Below are 19096 nucleotides of genomic sequence, written 5' to 3'. Positions count from 1 at the left end.
ATGGCGGCGGGCGGCCGCCATTTCCCGCCCCTCCGAGCACCGCGCCCCGCCCGGCCCGGCCCGGCCCTGCCCGCTCGGGGGCGGTGCTGCCGCCGCCGCGCTGTTCCTGCTTCCCAGGGAGCGCCCGGCTCTGGCAAGTCCCTCCTCCGCCTCGGCAGTGCGGGCCGCCTCCCTCCCTCTCTCCCTCCCTCCGCCGGCCGTAGCCTCCTCCGGCGGCAGCGGCAGTGCCCGCCGGCCCCATGGCGGCGGAGCCCCAGCCCAAGGCGCTGACTCGCAAGCCCCTCCTGCTCAACAAAGTGGAGGGCTCGCAGGAGGTGGTGAACATGGCAGCGATAGTGCCCAAGGAGGACGGGGTCATCAGCATCTCCGAAGACAGGTACCGTAGAGCGGGTGTTCAGCGGGGCCGCGGCGGTGGTCTGCCGCCCCGCGCCGCTGCTGCCGGTGATGGAGGCAGTGCTGGGCCCGCGGCGCGGGGTCCTGGCTGCTGGTCCCCGATCGCCGGCGGCACCGGCGGGAGGTGGTGGGTCCCGCCGGAGAGGGATGGTGGAGGCAGACCACCAGCATCCCTGTGCGAATGCAGACTCCGCCACCCGCAGCCCGGGCAAGCGCTCGTGGTGGTGGTGGTGGTCCAGCATGGGGACGTTGCTTTGGGCACATACATCACGTCCTGGAGGGGAAGGAGCCTGGAGCAGCGGGCTCCAGCGTAGTGTCCCACTCCTCCTCCTTGTCCTCCTCCTCCACCGCTGTGTGTGTCAGGACAGTGACCGGGCTGGGGCACCGCTGAAACTTGCGGGACTTGAGAGACTGATCTTAGCGTGGGTAAAATGGGATTTGAGATCCCCTTCATCACCAGGGGAGTCTGTGGAGATCTTTGACCTTGCCTAAAGATTGTGGTGGCATTGGCTGAACCAGTAGTTTTGGTTCTTGTTTCCTCTCCCCAAACGTTTCTTGGTAATTGTTTAAAAATACCATGAAACAGTTATAAGATCTTGGAGTTAAATCCCGTGTTGAAAAGCTGCCAAGAAGGAGAATGCTTTCAGGCCCTTTAGCAGGGCTTCTCGGGGACTGAGGCTGCCCAGAGGCAACTCTGTCTCTTCTGAAAGAACTCAAACCTGATTCAGTCTGCAGCTGGAGCTTCAAAATTGTATACTGAAAATATTTTATTTCAAAATAAGTGCTTATTTTTCTTGCAGTGTCAATAAATAGTTATTTTAAGCAGCATTTCATTGCAACAGTACTGTGTAACCTGTATCCTAAGATTGAAAGACACGTGTTGTTGACCAGCATGTCAATATGTTTTGATACACACGGGTATTTGTATGGACTGTTTCTCGTGTATGCCTGTTGTCTGCTTTTATGTCTCTGCAAACTTTCTGAAAAACCAACAGTATTTTCTTTCGCCTTTGTCCTCGCTGTGACTTAGTTTTCAGCCATCAAATACGTGCAAATTTAAGATCATTTAAGTTCACTTAAGATGAAAGATGAGTGAACTCTCATATGCGTGGTAGCAAGAGGAGTTGAGCTACTTAAAACAAGTATACTGTCAAAGGAACTTTAAGTAGAGTTTTGCATTAGGTGCTCACGATTTTATTGTCTTCGCATTTTTTATTTATTTAATGTGACATTGAATAAAGCTTGAGCTTGTTTTGGTTCATTGTACTTGTTAGGCATAGCCAATTGTTTTTACCTGTAAGAAAGTATTACTGAAATTTATTTCTTCTCATAAAGATGTCTCTCTCAATCTCGGATCTTCCCTCACCTTAGCGAAAATAAGTTGCTTTAGTCGTTGATAACAGGTTGATGCTCCAGGCTGATATTTCTGTGTAGGGAAAGAGATTGATGAGACGTCTTTATTTCCACTAGTAGCTGAGATTTCAGCTTCAAGAAACAAGCAGGCAATAAGGAGCCGGGAGTTTCACACTAGGAAAGTCTGGAGGTTCCCAGGCTATTTTCTGTTGAAAGGAATTAGCCAGGTAATGTGCCTCTTGCAGGGCTTGTTTGCAGCATCCTTGACATGCTACAAACTATGATCCTGCCTTTTATTTCTTTAGGCATGAAGATGTTGGTTGATGGGTTGGTCTTTCATTTTCTGCTGGCATTAGCATTTTTATTGTAACTGAAAGGTTAAGAGTCTAAAACTGACTTGGAAGGAATAGGAGGTTGGGAGTCTAACCTGCAGGTTTTAGCCTACCTGGGGTGAAAGCATAATTGCCAGACTTTCAATACCTGTGTGTTATGATCAGATCCTTATGGCACTTTTTCCTGTCTGGACCTGCCTTCTCCTGCCTGTGTTGACATGGTTGTTTAATGGCCTTGGAATGTGGAGGGCTTTTAGAGCTTCCTGGAAACTCTAAAGGGTGGATATGGAGATGTTATCTGTCCCTTTACTTGTTAACCAGATGAGTGAATTTTGTCTACATTTCCCAGTTTGATATGCACTACTTGTATGAGAAAAATGTTCTGAAACCTCTGCAGAGAACTTCAGCTGGAATGACTTACCATCTCCAGCATTTGCTTCAGGCTGGGACATCTGTAGGTGAAGGAGGAGTTGTTTTGCTGGTGAATGGCTGAACACATAATTACTGAAGTTGCTGGTAGTCTTCGCATATGCAACACCTAGGTACCACTTTAAAGCTGAAAAGGTTTCCTTTGCTGTGTGATGTGGCTCTAAACACTTAAATCTTTAAAAGCAGGAGCTAGCTTGGTCTCTGGTCTCAATTTTGTATGACACCAGTGGTGTAACCTGGTTTTAAAAGACACAAAAGTGGTTCTAGCTGTAGCTTGAAGACATAGTCATGGATTATATAGCCCTGCATGTTTAGCACATACATGCATATATTTTAAGAAATAAAATGAAAACTATGAAATAATAGAGAGTGTGGTTATTCCTCATAAAGAAAGACAAAGCGGGGGGGGGGGGGGGGAAGGGGGGGGGAGGGGGGAGGAATGGGTTTACGTATTTACCTAAATTCTCAGAACTTTGTATACCCAACAAGGCTGGAGTTCCTTTTTAGTGTGTGTCATTTCTACAGATGATGCATACAGATTTTCTCTTCTGAATCCTGGTCACTCATGGTAATTGAGTGATGTTCATTGTGTCCTAATGTTAGTGGGTTTTTTGATTCTGTATCTGGACAAAATAGGCTGAGCCTGTATCAACAGTACAGCTGGTATACACTGGAGGGATAAGATATTTTGTTTTTTTCTTCTAAGGAAAAGCATGCACCTGTCTAGACAGGCGAGAGTTGAAGTACTGTCAAAATTTGATATCCAGGAATGTATAAATCTAATGCAGGATGACTCTAGGAAGTTACTAGCTTTTATCCATGCTCTTTCCCTGCCACCAAACACATGGAATCAACAGACATGTATAGCCAAACATGTAGAGTCTTGAGTGATCCATAGCATTGCATGCTCTTGTGAAGCTAGAGTGGGATTTTTCTAATGTGCACAGCTGATCCTAAGTTGCCGTCAGCTTCCTCAGTATTAAAAGCATGTGCTATCATTTCAAAATTGTCTTTTATTGCCTTCAGAGGGAGATGTGGATGTTGGGCACGTCTGAAAAGTAGGTCACTGGCATGTCAAGTTCAGACATATCTAACTCCATGCTCCAGAGAAGATTTAGTGTCATTAATCTTACCTGAGCATGGGATACACTGGGACAAGTGCACTGACTCACCCAGCTTTCAGTGCATGCAGTTCTGCTGGGTGCTGGCACACCTGTGTGTTTCTGAAGAGCCTGCTGGTGCTGTGAGTGCTGACTTAGCTGGGCCTCTGATGTGCTGATCAAGTGTCAGCTCACTGGCAGGAGGGGCTGGGTGTCATCCTGGTAAACCTGCACTTTGCCAATAGCCCTCTTTTTACCACCAGTTGGATTGTAAGTGAGGAAAACTTTCACAGAGGCTGGTGTGAACAGCTTTCCTGGTCTGAACTCTGGTCTGTGCCCTCTTGTGGGTGGCAGTTCTGTGCTCACTTCCATGCTGCAGATATTCTAAATGTAGCTATTGCAGTCAAGAACTGTTCTCTTTGAAGTACTCACAAGAAGTAAAAGTTTCCACAGTCAACTGAAAATTGTCAAAATCCTTTTATTTTAAAAAATGGGCACCTTCTAGTCTCTTAGAAGGTGACAAGACCCAGGAGAAAAATACTTATTCCTTTATCCCATAGCTTCTTTTATTTAATTTAATTTTCTTTGTATGAAGGGAGTAGAGACCTTTGTCTTCTCCATTACCTTGTATTATCTTAAGTTCTTTTTTAATTCAGATTTCTCAGTTTCTTCATATGGATCACTGTATAAACAGTGAGTCCAGACAGCTTATCTTACTAGTGTCTTCATTTCATATAGAGAAAACTGTGCAGAACTTGTATTGCTAGGTTTGGTTTACAGTTTGAGGGTTTTAAATACAGATGTGCACTTCAGCTGTTGCCCAAGGCTTGTGTTCTGGGTGTGCTAGCAGGTTTTTTAGGGGGCACCACAACTTAATGTGCATCTTGTGTAAATGAAAATCTCTTTGCTAAACTAACAGTGGACTGGGAATGGGAATATGCTTATGTGACAAGAAGTGTGGGAGTTGTCTGTGGCTTTGTGCTGACATGACTTCTAACATGAACTGTGATTTTTACACTCTTAAGTATATAAAAAACATTCTTTCTCCTTGTGGCTTTCCTGTCCAGATCCAGAACACTGAGCATCCAATGTCACAGTTCATGCCTATGGAAAAGCTCTAGTGGAAAGGTGGGATTCTTCACACAGTGCTGCTTTCAGGCAGGGTACAAGGAACTGCAGACCCTCGGTAAACTGTTTCCTTTCTCCTGTGGCTGAGTGGTAGCAAGTGATTGCTTTGCCCAGCAGTGTGGTCGCAGTACAGGTCTGTAATTCTTGCCTAAGCACAGGGTTACATCACTGATGTCTGCTCTGCGTTGTGTGTGGCTCTTGGTTGGCAGCAGAAGTGCAGGTGCTGTGAAAACTGATTTTGATGCTGTCTGTGTATGTTTATCAGTCTTAATTTAAGCCTGTAGGTTTCACACCCAGGTGATTGCAGCATGAGCAGTAGCTCAAGCAGTGCAGAAGGTGTGGATGCTCTTCACAAGTATAAAAGGACTTGTTTCTGCTGGAGGTCCTTTAAATTTTGATTAAAACATCAGTCACCTATAAAACTGTTCATAGGAATCGAAGAGACCTAGTGCTGTAGATGCAATTTGGTTGACTTTTTTTTTTTCTGAACTAAATTGTTTGGATATGTTGTAATTTGATGAGTGTGTGTTTGGAATAAAGGTTAGGGTGGAGGTTAGTGCTGGCTGTTTGTGAGGAAGAAGTGGATGCTTGCAGGAGGCTTAAGAGAGAAGACAGAAGATCCAAAATCACTTGGAATCAGACATTGTTGCAGAGTTGAAAAGCAGTTGTTCCTGATTTGACTAACATGTATCCTGCTGAGATGCCAAAATCTAAAACTAGTGCTTAAAACATCTTGCTGAGTGCTTGTTGGGAGTGATAAACTCCACTTAGCAACTTGTGGGAGACCTTGCAATGTTGAGCTTTTTTAACTCTCTGTGCCACTTTATGCCACTTGTTGAAGTTTGTCCAAGCTTGTGGATCCCTTGCCTTATGATGCTCTCCTCTGTGTCAAAGATTTAAAGCACCAGCATTTAGTCTCATCTCTCTGATTTGAGCTATCCTGAAACTGCTAGGTCATGGAGGTCAATGCAGAGATTGAGGAAACTCCTGCAGTTGCATTAAGTTCATGTTAACTGCAAGACAACAGCTGCAAAAACGTGCTCTGATGTGACTTGGGCCACAAGTTGTACAGACCCAGCTTCAGCAGCACAGTTGGGCAGCATAATAGGGTGGAACCTTAGGTGCTTGAGCCTATCGAGTTAGAGGTGCAATGGCTTTTACTCCCCTCTCTGTTTTAGAGATTATTCCTTCTATAAAAGATGTGGGTGCATATATCTTATCTTACAAACTTTATTTGGAATAAGAGCTACTTAATACACCTTCTGTTTGCCTCCTGGTAGCCTCTTTTTCTGCCTGTTGCTGAACAGTGTTCTTGAGTTACAGCAAGATTTGGGGTGATGCATCTGCTTCCCATATTAACTAGTTCTTATTTTTCTGCATGTCTTCTCTGATCTCATCTTAATTTCCCTAGCATCTGCTTACACAGAGACTGGATCTCTCATCAGTGTGTCTCATGTCTGTCAGGCTTGGTGACCTTCCCTTGCAGTCTCTCCAGTTCTGCAGCTGAACGGTGCTTCTCGCCAAGAGGGGACTGCACAATGCCACCTCTGTGTGTGGCCTGTGGACCCTGGAAGAAAAACAAATGCCAGTTATGGAGTCCATGCAGTACAGAGATGGCATATAACTAAAAATGCACTGTTGCAGGAAACTTGCTGGTTTTTCTTCTCAGGATAAAGATGTCTAGAGGCAGTGATGCTGCAACACAAAATGGCTGCAATACCTTAAACTAAAGGAATTGCAACAGTTTTGAAGCTACTGAGCTATTTAAATAAGGCTGACCTTTCATTGTGGGTCACTTAGCAGACTGAATGTCTCAAATAACATGTGACCATTGTAGCACAATAGAAATATGTCAGTAGCTTGTTTGAGCTACTTTATAGTGTTTTGTTTACTGAAACAGACTGTTTTCTTTCCCTCTCTCCAGCTGTGCTGGTGCCTGCATGGTATCTGCCAACACTGATCTGTGCATAGGTTTCCTGGCAACATCTTTTAGCTGTGTGATACTACATGGAAGAGAATTGCTCAAAAGTGGCACAAATTTTGTAAAATGGTGTTTGTAACAGCCCTGAGAGAAGTCAGAAAATACTTGGCAGCTCAGAGATTAATGGAAAGGAGAGTAGGAGGTCATAATGCAGGCACTGTGTTGGTGCTTCTGTGGTCAGGAGCTCTAAAAGCTTCTTAAATGATGAGCAATGCCTTAGGGGGAGCAACTGGCTTTTGTACAAGTGTCTTCTATGCATCACTGTATTCTGTGCACTGTAACCTCTCAGGCACTGTAAGATTATTCACATAAAACACTGCTTTGCTCTTTTCGCTTCATCACACGCTGCCCAAATATGAGTGGGTTTGTATAAGACTTCTGGTATCTGCATGTATTTTCCCAGGGATTTGATAAGAATTGCAGTCGTCCATAATGCAGTCTTTTGCGAGACCAGAAGCAAGGAAAACCACAGCAGTTTCCCTTCTGCATACAGTGAGGAATGATGGTTGCAGCCGTGGACTGCTGGATGTAGCAGGATGGGATGTGGCACCATGGGAGGGAATAGGAGCAGCAGCCATGGAGTATTGAGAATAGCCACAATACAGCAGGGCACATCCTGTTCAACAGAGCTTTCTCCTGCATGGGGCATTTTAGGAAAGAGAAAATGAAGCTTCCTTATTTATACTTTTATGAGGTAAAGAAATTATGTAAATAGGAAAACTGTAAAACGAACATCCACACAGGAATTGGAGGTACCCTTGCAAGCAGTTTGGGTGAGCGGCTGGAGCAAGCCTGGAGAAGGAAAGGGACAGTTTTGTGAAAGAAGCAGCAGGAGAGGGCAAGTTTACCAGGTAACCCTCCAGGAAGGGACCTTTGCATAACCACAAAGCCATATGTGTCTCTTGGGGTTCTTCATATGTCACAGTCTGCATGCCTGATGGCTTGAAACTGCACATAAATAATAGCCAAAATTTATATTGGGCTATCAGAAAACAAATAATAAATTTTACAAATTAGACTGTGCCAGAATTTGATTGGACAACATACTGCCTTCATCCTCATGAAAGGGAGAGCAGTTGTGGAGGCTGGGCTAAAAAATGTGGTGTTTCAATTTTTATCTTAGTCAGGCTGCAGGAAAAAATGTTGTGTAACTAACCTTGGCCAGACTTTGAACATATGGGCTTTGCTTGTCACATCATGTGTATTCACCACTTAAATTAAGTTTTTCAGGGAACTCTTAAGGTTTTGAGCACTGAATAGAAGGCGATGCCAAAACACAGTTCTGGGTAGAAAGCACTGCTGTTCTGCTGCCAAGTTTACTGCAAAGTTTTGGCTAATGTTGTCTTTTATTCTCCAGGTCCTGTACCATTCCCTCCTACTGGGATGTGAAAGATCAATGTACTTAGCTGGTTTTTGCAATAACAGTAGTGATCGAACAGCCCCAGAAAGTAATGCTTTTGACCTTTACAGGTCTGTAATCATGTTTTCCTTAGAAGTTGAGTCCTGTGGAGAGAAATCCAAGTAAAGGCTGTCCTAATGTGAAGTGGCCTATTTTGCCATCAGGTTGAATTATCTGGGTTCAGGTGATAGAATAAGTACAGTGCTTTGTCTGGAAGGGATATTGAGAGAAGATCCTTGCTCATGTTCAGAACGTGACAGATAATGAGGATTTGCACTTCCAGCAGTGAGTGCAAATGTGGTAAATTTACCTCAGGCTTCAAGTGCACTTAGAATAGCAAATAAAGCTTTAATTGTATTCTTAAACAAGAGGTGCATCTGCTCTGTGGAATACTTTGTGGCCTAGAAGTTTGCACTCATTTTGCTTATGTGCCAGATTATCCTTACTTTATAGTTTTCTTCTTGATCCTAAGTGTTATTAAGCTGTATCTTCTCATTCCCATACCCCATTCCTTTTCCCCATCAGACACAGAGAAACTTGGCCCCTCCTCTCAGCTCTGTGTTTTGCTAGAGCAAATGTGGGCTGTGGAGTCATCCAATGAGCAGTTCAAAATGACATTTCAAAGGCTTCATGTTTTGCAGCACCATGTGCATTCTGTTGGATAGAATGAAAGTAGGATTTCCAAGGAGATGCTTTCAGCTTTGATGGCAAGGGCATAGCCTGTTGTCCAGCCTACCTTTTGCTGCATGCAGGGCTGGCTAAAGGCAGCTGCAGCATTTTGATGGCAGTGGAGGTCCTCTTCACATGTCATGTCTGGATTTAGGAATTATGACTTGACTTCACTTGCTCTTTCAGCAGCTCCATCAACAATAAGCAGTTGTCAAAGGATGATTGCCTTTTGCAGTTATTGGAAGTCCAGCCAGAAAGGTCGTGGCTGTGCTGTTCTCCAACATCAGGCATGCAGCCCTTGTGCCTGTTCTTGTCATGTTGGTCCCATTGCTTCAAACTCCTGTGGCACAGGAGTCCTTGATCAGGCCTCAGAATAGACTGCTTTCTCCTGGCCAGGAGCTTAATGGGAGGTGAAAGGGTCTTGGCTGTGTTTGTCTTCTAGAGGTAAATGTTCTCTGTGCTTTTAATCTGCCATGGGAACAATTTACTTTAGCATAGGCAGAAGTAAATACTGATAAAAACTAGAGATCTAAGTAGGGCAGTGTGGTAGTACTAACATGGGGAAAAGAGGACTAAAGCAGTCTCAATGTTCATTGTGGTGAGGGCAGAGGATAAAGAGAATCTATCTGTTAAATCAAAATTGACACCTCTGACTTTATTGTCCCCTAATGCTATTTAATTACTAAAATTAAGTTAATACTTTTTGCGGCAGTCGAGTGATGTGTTTTATTCTGTTCCACTGAGACCTCTGTCCCATTCAGTCAGAACAACTATAATTCAGCCCCAAAAGAGGCTTTTGGGTCTATGAAAGCCTTGCCCAAGCTGCTGTATGTGCTGCCTTAGCAGCTGAGACTTTTAGTGCTGTCTGATATTAACTGAAGTTTTCGAAGTTCTGTTACATCTGAAGTTTTTGAGACTGCATGCTCTGACATTGGCAGCTAAGAATGGACCTGTGCTGGATTCCCTCAGGCAGGGGCAAGCAGGGAAAGCAGCTCGAGTATGGTTATTAGCTGCAATGGGTGGTAGACCACTATACACTTGGCACAGATTATTACATACAGTGGTTGGTTACACAATGTATAGGCACTAATCTATTTCCAAAGAAGAATTCAGTCTCTTCCTTTCAGGAAGTGAATCAGACTTCATAAACTAATTTCTTCTTGGTAACTTCTGTAACTGCCAGTAAATGAGTGGGAATAAATAAATCCATCATCATGCTTTGAAAATATCAACTGATAAATGATCCTTGCCAGGTTTCCAGCAGGGACAGACCCATACAAACACTGAACTTACAGCTTCACGCTCTGATCCCTGTTGTTGCCAAATTTATTGGTAGCCAAAAGGCCAAAGCACATAAGCTTTCAGAGCTTGCTGTGGTGCTTGGAGTACCATGGCAGTCTGAGCTGTGAAGCACCAGTAGATGAGGAGCTGTGTTGGGATGGGCTATTGCAGAGATCTCTCAGCTGTTCTGCAGGCAGGATTTCTACCTGCTGCCCAGCTGCAGGCTTTGCTCTGGGGGAATATTTGAGACCTCTGTTGTTTGGCATTTCATCTTCCCCTTTCCACATTCTGTATGGTTGCTAATATGGTTGGGGAGCACAAGACTAGGGGGAAGGGAGGAAATCCCTCAGTAGCTTGTACAACTAATTCAGGTTCCAAAGTGTTGATTTTGGAGTGGAAGATGAAAAGTAAGGGTAAGGGGTTTTTTGTTAAGCAAGAAATGCTGTGAATGCTGTTGGTCACGGTCCCTTGGTTTCCAGCAATAAGGTTTTCCACAAATACTGTCGCTAACCTGTATTATATATATACCAGAGAAAGCAGTAGGGAAAGGGAGCTATGAATGTACTGATTGTTTACAAAAAATACATGCTGTGGTGGCTGAAAAATGCATGACTTTAATCTGAATTTTGGAAGCTCCTCTGTGATCTCAGATGCTTTTGCTCCTTCTTTCCCTCCTTTCTTCATTCTTTAGCAGATGAGAGAGAAGCCTGGTGAGGATTTCCTTAACAAGTTTTTGTGACCAAGAAACCAAGCCAAGAAGTCGTCGTCCCCAGCTAGTTTCATCCACAGCACGCTTTTGATAACACCTTATATTTATTCTTCTAAAAACCTGATGACCTAAGACCTCTTCTTCAAGGAAGCGGGCATGTACACTGTTGTCTGGTTTTTATGAGGTGTGAACACATCTGAATGGATGGCCCAAGGATTGCAATTACCGAGGTCACCATCGGGAAGTATGGCTAAACCTAACCAACATCTCTGTCTGCCTCAGTCATTGTTTCCCATGGTCATTCCTGTGCTCCAAGACTGAATCTGTGTTCGCATGCCCTTTTTGACACAAGCAGACATTTTTACATGGGTTTTAGAGTCAAATTCTTTTAGAAACAGGTGTAACTGTCACACAGCTGTTAAGCACAAAACCTGTTTTAAATGTGCAGGCAAGTGTTTTGTATACAAAATGATATGGGAGAAGTAGCTAAACAACCGCTTTGATAAAAATTTTGGAGACAGGAGAAGCAAATGACATGGGTAATTGCTTAGTGATCTGTGTTCGTGTTTAGCATGAGGATTAAAAAGTGCAAACAGTGGTTTCAGAAAGTGGTATGTGTGCACGTATTGACATCTCAGACTCAGTGGTATTTTTCCAGAAATAAATGATATTGCCTGTGTTTGAGGGCAAGCTCCTAATTTGCAAGCTGGTTGTTGTGATATTCTGAAGCATTATCCTGGCAGTGGTCATTTTTTTGTTTTGAGTTTCATTTCCCTTTATTGCTGTGTATGATGACTTCAAGCCAAAAAATGGTGTTCATTTAATTATTGACCAATGCCATTATACGGACCTCAGGCTAATAAAAATGAAGGAGGGAAAATATGGACCTTCTTGAGTTATTATTATGTTGTACAGTGTAACAAGAAAGAAAAGCTGTTTTGAGGGTAAGCAGCAAACCCCTTGTTGTTCTCACTTTCCTGTTCTTTTGGACAAGCCCAGTACTGTGCAAGATGGTGCATACAGGGATCAATACTGTTTCCTTTTTTTAATGGCTTCATGAACCAGTGGGGGGGAAATGGGCAGCTGAACCCATGGCCAGTAGCTATAGTGACTGTATTTCTAATAAATTAAGTAGTGCAAGTGTATATTTCAAGCATGGGGATCTGGCTGCCTGTGGTGTCTGGCTGTTGATATCAGGCACTGTTCTTGTCATAAGCCAATTTGCACAGTATCAGACAGTGCCCACAATACAGGGTTTGGAACCAGGGACCATTCCCAGTACGTAGCTTGGATGCAGCTGCTGGTTTTCCTGCCAGGTGGCCTCACTGCCAGAGGCTCGTCTCAGGCCTGTGTCACTTATTAATGTAGGTGTGTTTCACATTTCTGGAGCACCCAGCTCATGTGGCTGTTCCTCCTGGTGCAAGGATTGCCTACAGGAAATTGGTTCTGTGATTTAAAAAAAAAAAAAAAAACAAACAAAAACCAAACTAACTAAGCCTCTGGTTTAAACAAGACACAACCCTTGAAACTGTCATGCCTGTAAACATTTCTGGTGGTTGGAGATCTGTAACAGCAAGTTTAAAAAACCTGAATTTGAGACCGAAGTAGTTTGAGATTCATAAGAAAATTTCAACCGGATGTCCAGAGGAGGAAAGGTCTTCCAGGGCCCCTGTGCTGAGCAGAAGTACGTGCACTTGCCAAATTCCTGTGTGTGACACTGGCCAGTGACCCACAGGGCTGCAGCCAGGGCTGGAACCCAGCTGGAGCACTGAAGTCACATTCATGGCCTCTGTGGCCAAGTTCTCCAGTCAGATGTCTGTGCTCATTTCCTGCACCATGGGAGGCACAAGCATTGGACCTGTAACTGGTGTGAATACATCTCCTTGTATTCCTCAGTAGCTGTCTAGGTATGTTTTCTCCATGAGCCTTTGTTTCTGACACCCAGAGATGTATCTTTGGCCAGTTTGTGCAGAGCATTGCTTGTCCTGTAGGTCTGGGAGCTGGGACATGAATGCTTCCTTATATGTCAGCTCCTTCCCTGCTTACACCATTCCGGGGTGGCATCCTTCCAGTGGGCTTGGTGTCATTGCAGCTGCACTGTGCCTGCCAGTAAAAGTACCCAGGTTTGCTCTAATAAGTGTGGCAGTCCCTTCAGTGTTTCAGGCCATGTGTAAGCTTTGGTCCTGTATTTTTGAAGCCATGGAACAGTGCTAAGCTGTAGTAATGACCAGCTTGGAAATACAAGTCACCAATCATCTGCATCTGAAACACAGTTGGATGTTAGGTACTGAAGAGAGAATTCATCAGGGACATCCAAATGTAGAGCATAGCTTGAAGAAGATCAAGGCAGTCTAGAGACCCTCTGCTGTGAAGTTTTTCCTAAGCATTACATCTTCAAAAAATCATAAAAATGACATTTTTGCTCCTTTCAATTCTTAAAATACTTTAAATAAGGTGGATGTACAGTGGTCGCAGAGTTTACCCCAAGCAGTTTTCTGCCCATGCATTTGGTATTGCTGCCAAGTGATTATAGAAAACTAATATGTTTTGTAGGTTGTACTAATACTTCAAGGAAGCTAGAAAATAAGAAACTTCCATTTCCTAGTAAAACTGGTGATGGCACAAAGAAATGATGAAGAGTTTCTGCCTGAGGCAGCTATAGTCTGCCTCAGTAGCTTGTGGGCTCCTCTACCTGAGAAAAGCAAGGGAACTTCAGGCACAATAATTAAATCAGTCTTCAAAGCCATTTTCAATAGAAAGTACATTATAGCTAGAGATGCTTCTTCTGTAACTATCACATAGGTCTTTCTGCCTTGTCCAGTTTACTTGACACTGATAGTTTAACAGAAGTTAAAGGTGTTGTTAGGACAAAATCTTGTGGAGAGACTCTTCTATAATCTTACCGGTCTTGTACAAGCTGTTTTCATTTGAGTGTCTGGTGGATGATTCACACAGAATTTCAGTCCTTCTCTTTTTTCTTCTCCTTTACCCACTGTTTTGGGGACAGTGGTGTGTCTCCTATTAGGAAGAAATAGTTTGCTTTTGCTTCAATATGCAAATAAACACCAAAATTTTCATGGCTGGTTTCATCCTGCACCAATGTCACTTGAGAGTTTTGCTGCTGACCTTGTGAGTGAGATCAGTTGAGCATTTCAAAAGGACAGGTGATACTTGGATTACTGGAGGAGTGAGGACATGTACAGCTGCACAAGGATGATCGATTTCCCTTGGCTGTCACTGCCACAGTAATTGGGATGGGGCAGCAACAGAATCAGAAAATACGTGTTGGACGTAGCATCATTGTTCTGACACTCTTTGCCATGGTGCTTCCCTGTGGCAGTTGTGTTCTCTCTCTCTTTCTGGGCTTGGCCCAAGTTGCTAAACTGGGTTTTGTATCTTGGAGCCGGGCTTTCCAGTGGCAAGGGTTGTTGGACTTGCCTTGTCCTCCACAGTATGTTATTCCCTCTGGGGTTGTGAAGGACTTTATATATTCTAGTTTTTTTTCTTGTGTGGAGTGTCTTGTTGTAGGAGACTTTTGTGTTTTCTGTGAAAAGTTTCTTGTTTAATTTTTAATATTACTTTAACTGTTCTCAAGATTGTTGGTCTGAAATGCTCTGGTACAGGTCCTTTGATAGTGAAGAAATGATGTCAGGGTATTTTAAACCAGCCCTGAGTTGTTACAAGATTATGAATGCTTTTTAAGGCATCAGAGGATCAAGAAAGCAACAAAATTCCCTTTAAATCATGTATGTCTGGAATACCTGGGGTGTAAGAGTAGTACAATAATCTTTGTTTTATTTTTCTACAAACTCTGCTGCTTTTACTGTACCACAGCATTGCACTGTCTTACTTTGGACACACACAGAAATTCTGCTTGGCCTTCATTGCATAAAATCTTGTAGAAATGGCAATTTTAACCATAGACTGGGAGAGAAGCGTATTTTGAGTCCAATACAATTAAATTTCAAATAGCTATCAATTATGTAGAAGTAACAAAAATAAGCAGAACAAGATATCTAACTTAGCCCTCTCCTTCCTGTGAGACAAAATTGATACTCTTTTCTGAAATCAAATCAGAGTGACACTGGTGTTGCTATTTGGCAACGTGATATGATTGTGTATTATCTGAAAAAAATAGGAAAAATCATTTGCTAAAGCTGAAAGTTGAAATGGGAAGACTTCCCTGTAGAGAGAAAGAATGAGATCAATGTGTGATCATCCATCCTGCCTTGCAGAGAAGTTTACTTCTTGTTCAGTCAGTGCATATTCAGTCTTGATGCTGTGAAAAAATTTAACTGCTATGAAAAAATGTAATTAAAAATATATATGTAAAAAATGTAATCTTTGATAAGCTTGTGGATTGGCTTGCACTGTGGTGTTTCATGAGAATCCCATTTTTCATTACCTACCTCTATAGTAGTAACAGAACTCCCACACCTGTCCTCTTACCTTAGACCTCTTGGTGTTTGGTATCAATGCCTTAAGTTCTCTTGTGGAACTGGATTGTGGTGCTGTTTTCTCTGTGTGTCCAGGACTGATTTAGAAGCATCTCAAACACATGATTTTTATCTTTCACTAATAGTAATTTTCGTAAATATTTCCTAAACAGGACAAAGTTTGGTGCTGTGTGTTTGTTTATTCAAAAGCTAAGCTGCTTTGAACAGAAAAATATTTCGTTCTTGAGACCCAGTAATAACTTGACCAAGTTGGGGAAGAAAAGAGAGTAGGAATTTAAGAGCCAGAGCTGAGACTTGAAACTTTCCATGAACACTGCAGAGGAAGATAACAGAAGTGGAGCTTTTTCTCTTCCTTAAAATATGTACACGTTTTGCAGTATGCAGTTGGGGAAAAATACACTTGACATTGAATTCAGATAGCCTGCAATGGTCATAACTTCCTTTTTCTAACTCTTGTGTTTTTTTTCTCTATGCTTATTTCACAGTGATAGGTAATGAACCTTTGTTTGTCTTAAATGCAAAAACCAATTCCTGTCTGTTAAAAGCAAATAGAGCCTAATGGATTTTGTGTCCCAAATAAGAGCAAGAACTTCGTATTTGTATGTCACCAGGCTGCTTCATAAATGCACCATGTGGAGCTGGACTTCTCCCCTTTCTTCTGGCGAGAGACAATCGACATGCACAAAGCTGCCCTGATACCACAGTAATTGGGGTGGTGGGAGAGTCTTGGGGTTCAAAGGGTTTGTCTTCAGCCTGGTACTTCCATTTGGATAGACCTGTTATTACCAAAACACTGCCCTTTCAGTTTCCTTGCCTGAGTGCTGCTGAACCAGTTGTTTGCTGCCGTCCTTACTGCAGGCTTTGTAGTGTTTGTACTTTATATCGTGTTCCCTACTGCTGCTCTTCCCATTTGTGTTCTATCTCTAACGCCTCTCAACTGATTTTCTCATTTCCTCACCTTCCTGTTTATTATTTCTCTCAGTGACCCTTCTCTTTATCAATTTGGAATTCAAAAAAGGCAGGCTGTCTCCTTCCTGAATGAACTTGGAGCAGCTGCACATCCTTGCTAATGCTGTTAAATATCAATATCCAAGTCAGCTGATATGAAAGTGAAATGGGGCAGCTTGGATCAGGAAAATTGTTGACACCAGAAGTAGGTAAAAACCACTTTGCGCATTGGTGATGTGAAAAGGCATTTAGTGTGTTTAGCTGGTTTTATCTGGAAAGTGTTGCCTTCTGAAAACCTGAAGTACCTCCTCTATGCTTCTGTGGTCCAGCAGCAGTTCACAGTAATTCCCAGTTTATTACTAGGTTTTAAAAACCTGTTTAAATATTATTAAAATGCATTGAATTGTTATGAGTAATTGAGAGACACTGTATGTGTGATGCCTCCCAGGCATATGAGGGAGTGGGATGGGATACGACAAGCAGTAGAGGAATGGAAATCAAATGGGAAGAGTCTCTTTCATTTGCAGTGAGTGGGGGGAATGGCAATATTTGCCTTTGCCTTGCTGCTTCAAAGCTGACTTGGTGAGAAAGGGAGCATCAGCTGCTTGAGGAGGAACCTGGCTACCTCTGCAGTTGTTTGTGGGGGTGCAAATGCTGAAGGCTTGCTACTGCAAGGGAGAGGTGACCTTGGTAGCCTTGTACCTGCTGGTTAATGGGTGTTCCTGAAAAGAGAAAAACAGGGATGCAAAGGGAGTATCTGAACCTTTCCCACAAACACATACACATCTGAAGCTTAAATTCTTGCCAATAGCATTAGTAATTTTAAAAGCCTAAGTCTAGCAGGACTTGTAAATCACTGTCAGCTCTTGTTGAACCAGATGCTGGAGGCAAAACTCTGGGGAGAGAAATAGCGTGGTTGAAATGTGTATAAAATTGAAGGGTGCCAGAGGAAAAGACAGTGCAGGAGAGCTGATGGCAGTACAGAAAAATGTCTCTAAGTGCATGGCTTGGAAGTAGGCTACTGGACTGTCTTCTTCAGTTCCGATGTTCTAAATAGAGTTAATGGTTGACCACTAGGAAAGGTAGGACATAGATCCTCAACATTCACTGGCTTTTTAATTAGCATGTAGTTGCCATACCATAAAACTTTGTTTCCTTCTACAGAAATATTTTCCTTCCAGAAATGGATCAAACAGAACCATTAAATGCTCTGAGAAAAAGTGAGTAGGAAAAACAAAGATGAATCTTGATGTTTCAGACTTAAAGAGTGTGAAGCAAATATTTTAAAGGTGCAGTGCCAGGGGGCAAAGATGGATTTTTGGAGTGATATGGTTGTGCATTTCTAACAGCCTTTGTTAGTTTGTATTTATTTCTACTGTGCAGTATACACAATGAATTTGTGTGTACTTCCAAGGCAACCCATTTGTTCACTGCAGTGTTCAAGGTTGTAACTGCTCTCAGTCTTTGTTGTAAACTTGCTGTTCCTGTCTGTTGGTTATTTAGAGCAAACTGTCCATCTGATCTGTTTTAGGGGCCAGATCCTGTCCACAGAACAGCTCTGTCTAATACTTTCTGCCTCCTCCCCTCCAACTGGAATAAAAATGGATTCTAAAAACTGGCCTCCATGTGCACTGCCTCCCTCTGATGCTCACTAGTTGGGACATCTCTCAGTTAAGTAAACTGCTTAACCTGCTGAAGATTGTTAATAATTTGCATTTCTTGATGACTGCTCACAAATCGCACACATCCCTCCAAAGCTCACCATGTGTGCCTGATAAGAAGACACAATTTACTTCTATTAGATATGACACGTGGAAGAGACTTACTGGGGTGTCAGGTGATTCCACCTGGGTGTTTTGAGCATGTCTCAGATACCAGGACAGGAGAATGGGGGGAGGAACTGCTTGACACAGCAGAACATGCATGGATTTTGAAACCAACAGAGTGGGTTTTAGTCTGTGGGACATGTATCTTGTGGCTTAAGGTAACTGGACATGTTGTCTCTTTGCATAGTCATTTAACTGTCTGTTAGGAAAGCTGTTCCTCCCTTCCCTGTCCTCTATGTAAGAAGCAATCCTGTCTGACCCACAAAAAAGTTGAGCCAGAATTACAAACATGATTTAGTTTTTCAGACAGTGCTGAGCCTGCAAGGTTGCAGGGTCAAAAAGGACCCATTTCTTATTTACTGCCTTTACCTCATCTCAGCTCATCCTTTTCCCCAGCAGATGCTGTGAGCTGATTTTATGCTTTACCTAATAGCACAAGGATTTACTAGCCCAGTGGTTGGTCTCTAGCTGTCTTTTATCTTGTATTGCCATCTAAAATCTGGTGTCCTCTGCCAAGGTCATAAACAGATCTGGTCTTCTTCAATCTGTTACCATTCTCTGCTTCCAATGGTCCTTGAACAGGCCAAGTCATTACTTCAGACACCTTTCTTTGCACTGCCCATGCCCATGCTAACTAGTAAGCTTCCACTGCAGGGCAACATCCATAGATGCAAATGCCCCATTCCTGAAAGTGTTCTAGACCAGATTGGATGGGACCCTGAGCAACCTGATGTAGTGGAAAGTGTCCCTGCCCATGGCAGGGGTGTTGGAAGTAGGTGGTCTGTAGTTCTCTGGTAAGGAACTTTGTATTTATTCAGGATGGGGAAGTTAGTTAGGTTTTTCCAGTGATCACGTAGAGTTGCCCACTATTTAAATCAGCAATGACTTTGAAAAGCCTTGCTTTGAAATTATTCTGTCTTGAATCCCTGATTCCTGTAAATATATAAATACTGACACCTTTATTGTAATTACCATGTCCAGTAGCATAACCTAGTAAGTACTTACTACTTTTGAACCTGAGGATGTTGTGTTTTGTATTAGCTTGAAATAAGATTTAAAAGTGGGAGGCTACTGAGCAGAGAAGCAGGTCT

General features: G+C 43.0%; 1 protein-coding gene across 1 annotated transcript in view; it reads left to right on the top strand.

Moving 5' to 3' along the window:
• Positions 1 to 239: 239 nt before the first annotated feature.
• WDFY2 (WD repeat and FYVE domain containing 2) overlaps positions 240 to 19096 on the top strand; it is a 59174-nt gene continuing 40317 nt past the window's right edge. The window contains exon 1 of the mRNA XM_062514740.1: positions 240 to 376. Within this exon, the coding sequence (XP_062370724.1) occupies positions 240 to 376 (137 nt within the window). The remainder of the gene's footprint in view (positions 377 to 19096) is intronic.

Source organism: Cinclus cinclus, chromosome 2, assembly GCF_963662255.1.
Source record: "Cinclus cinclus chromosome 2, bCinCin1.1, whole genome shotgun sequence".
NCBI lineage: Eukaryota > Metazoa > Chordata > Aves > Passeriformes > Cinclidae > Cinclus > Cinclus cinclus.
This window is presented reverse-complemented; position numbering and strand designations above follow the sequence as displayed.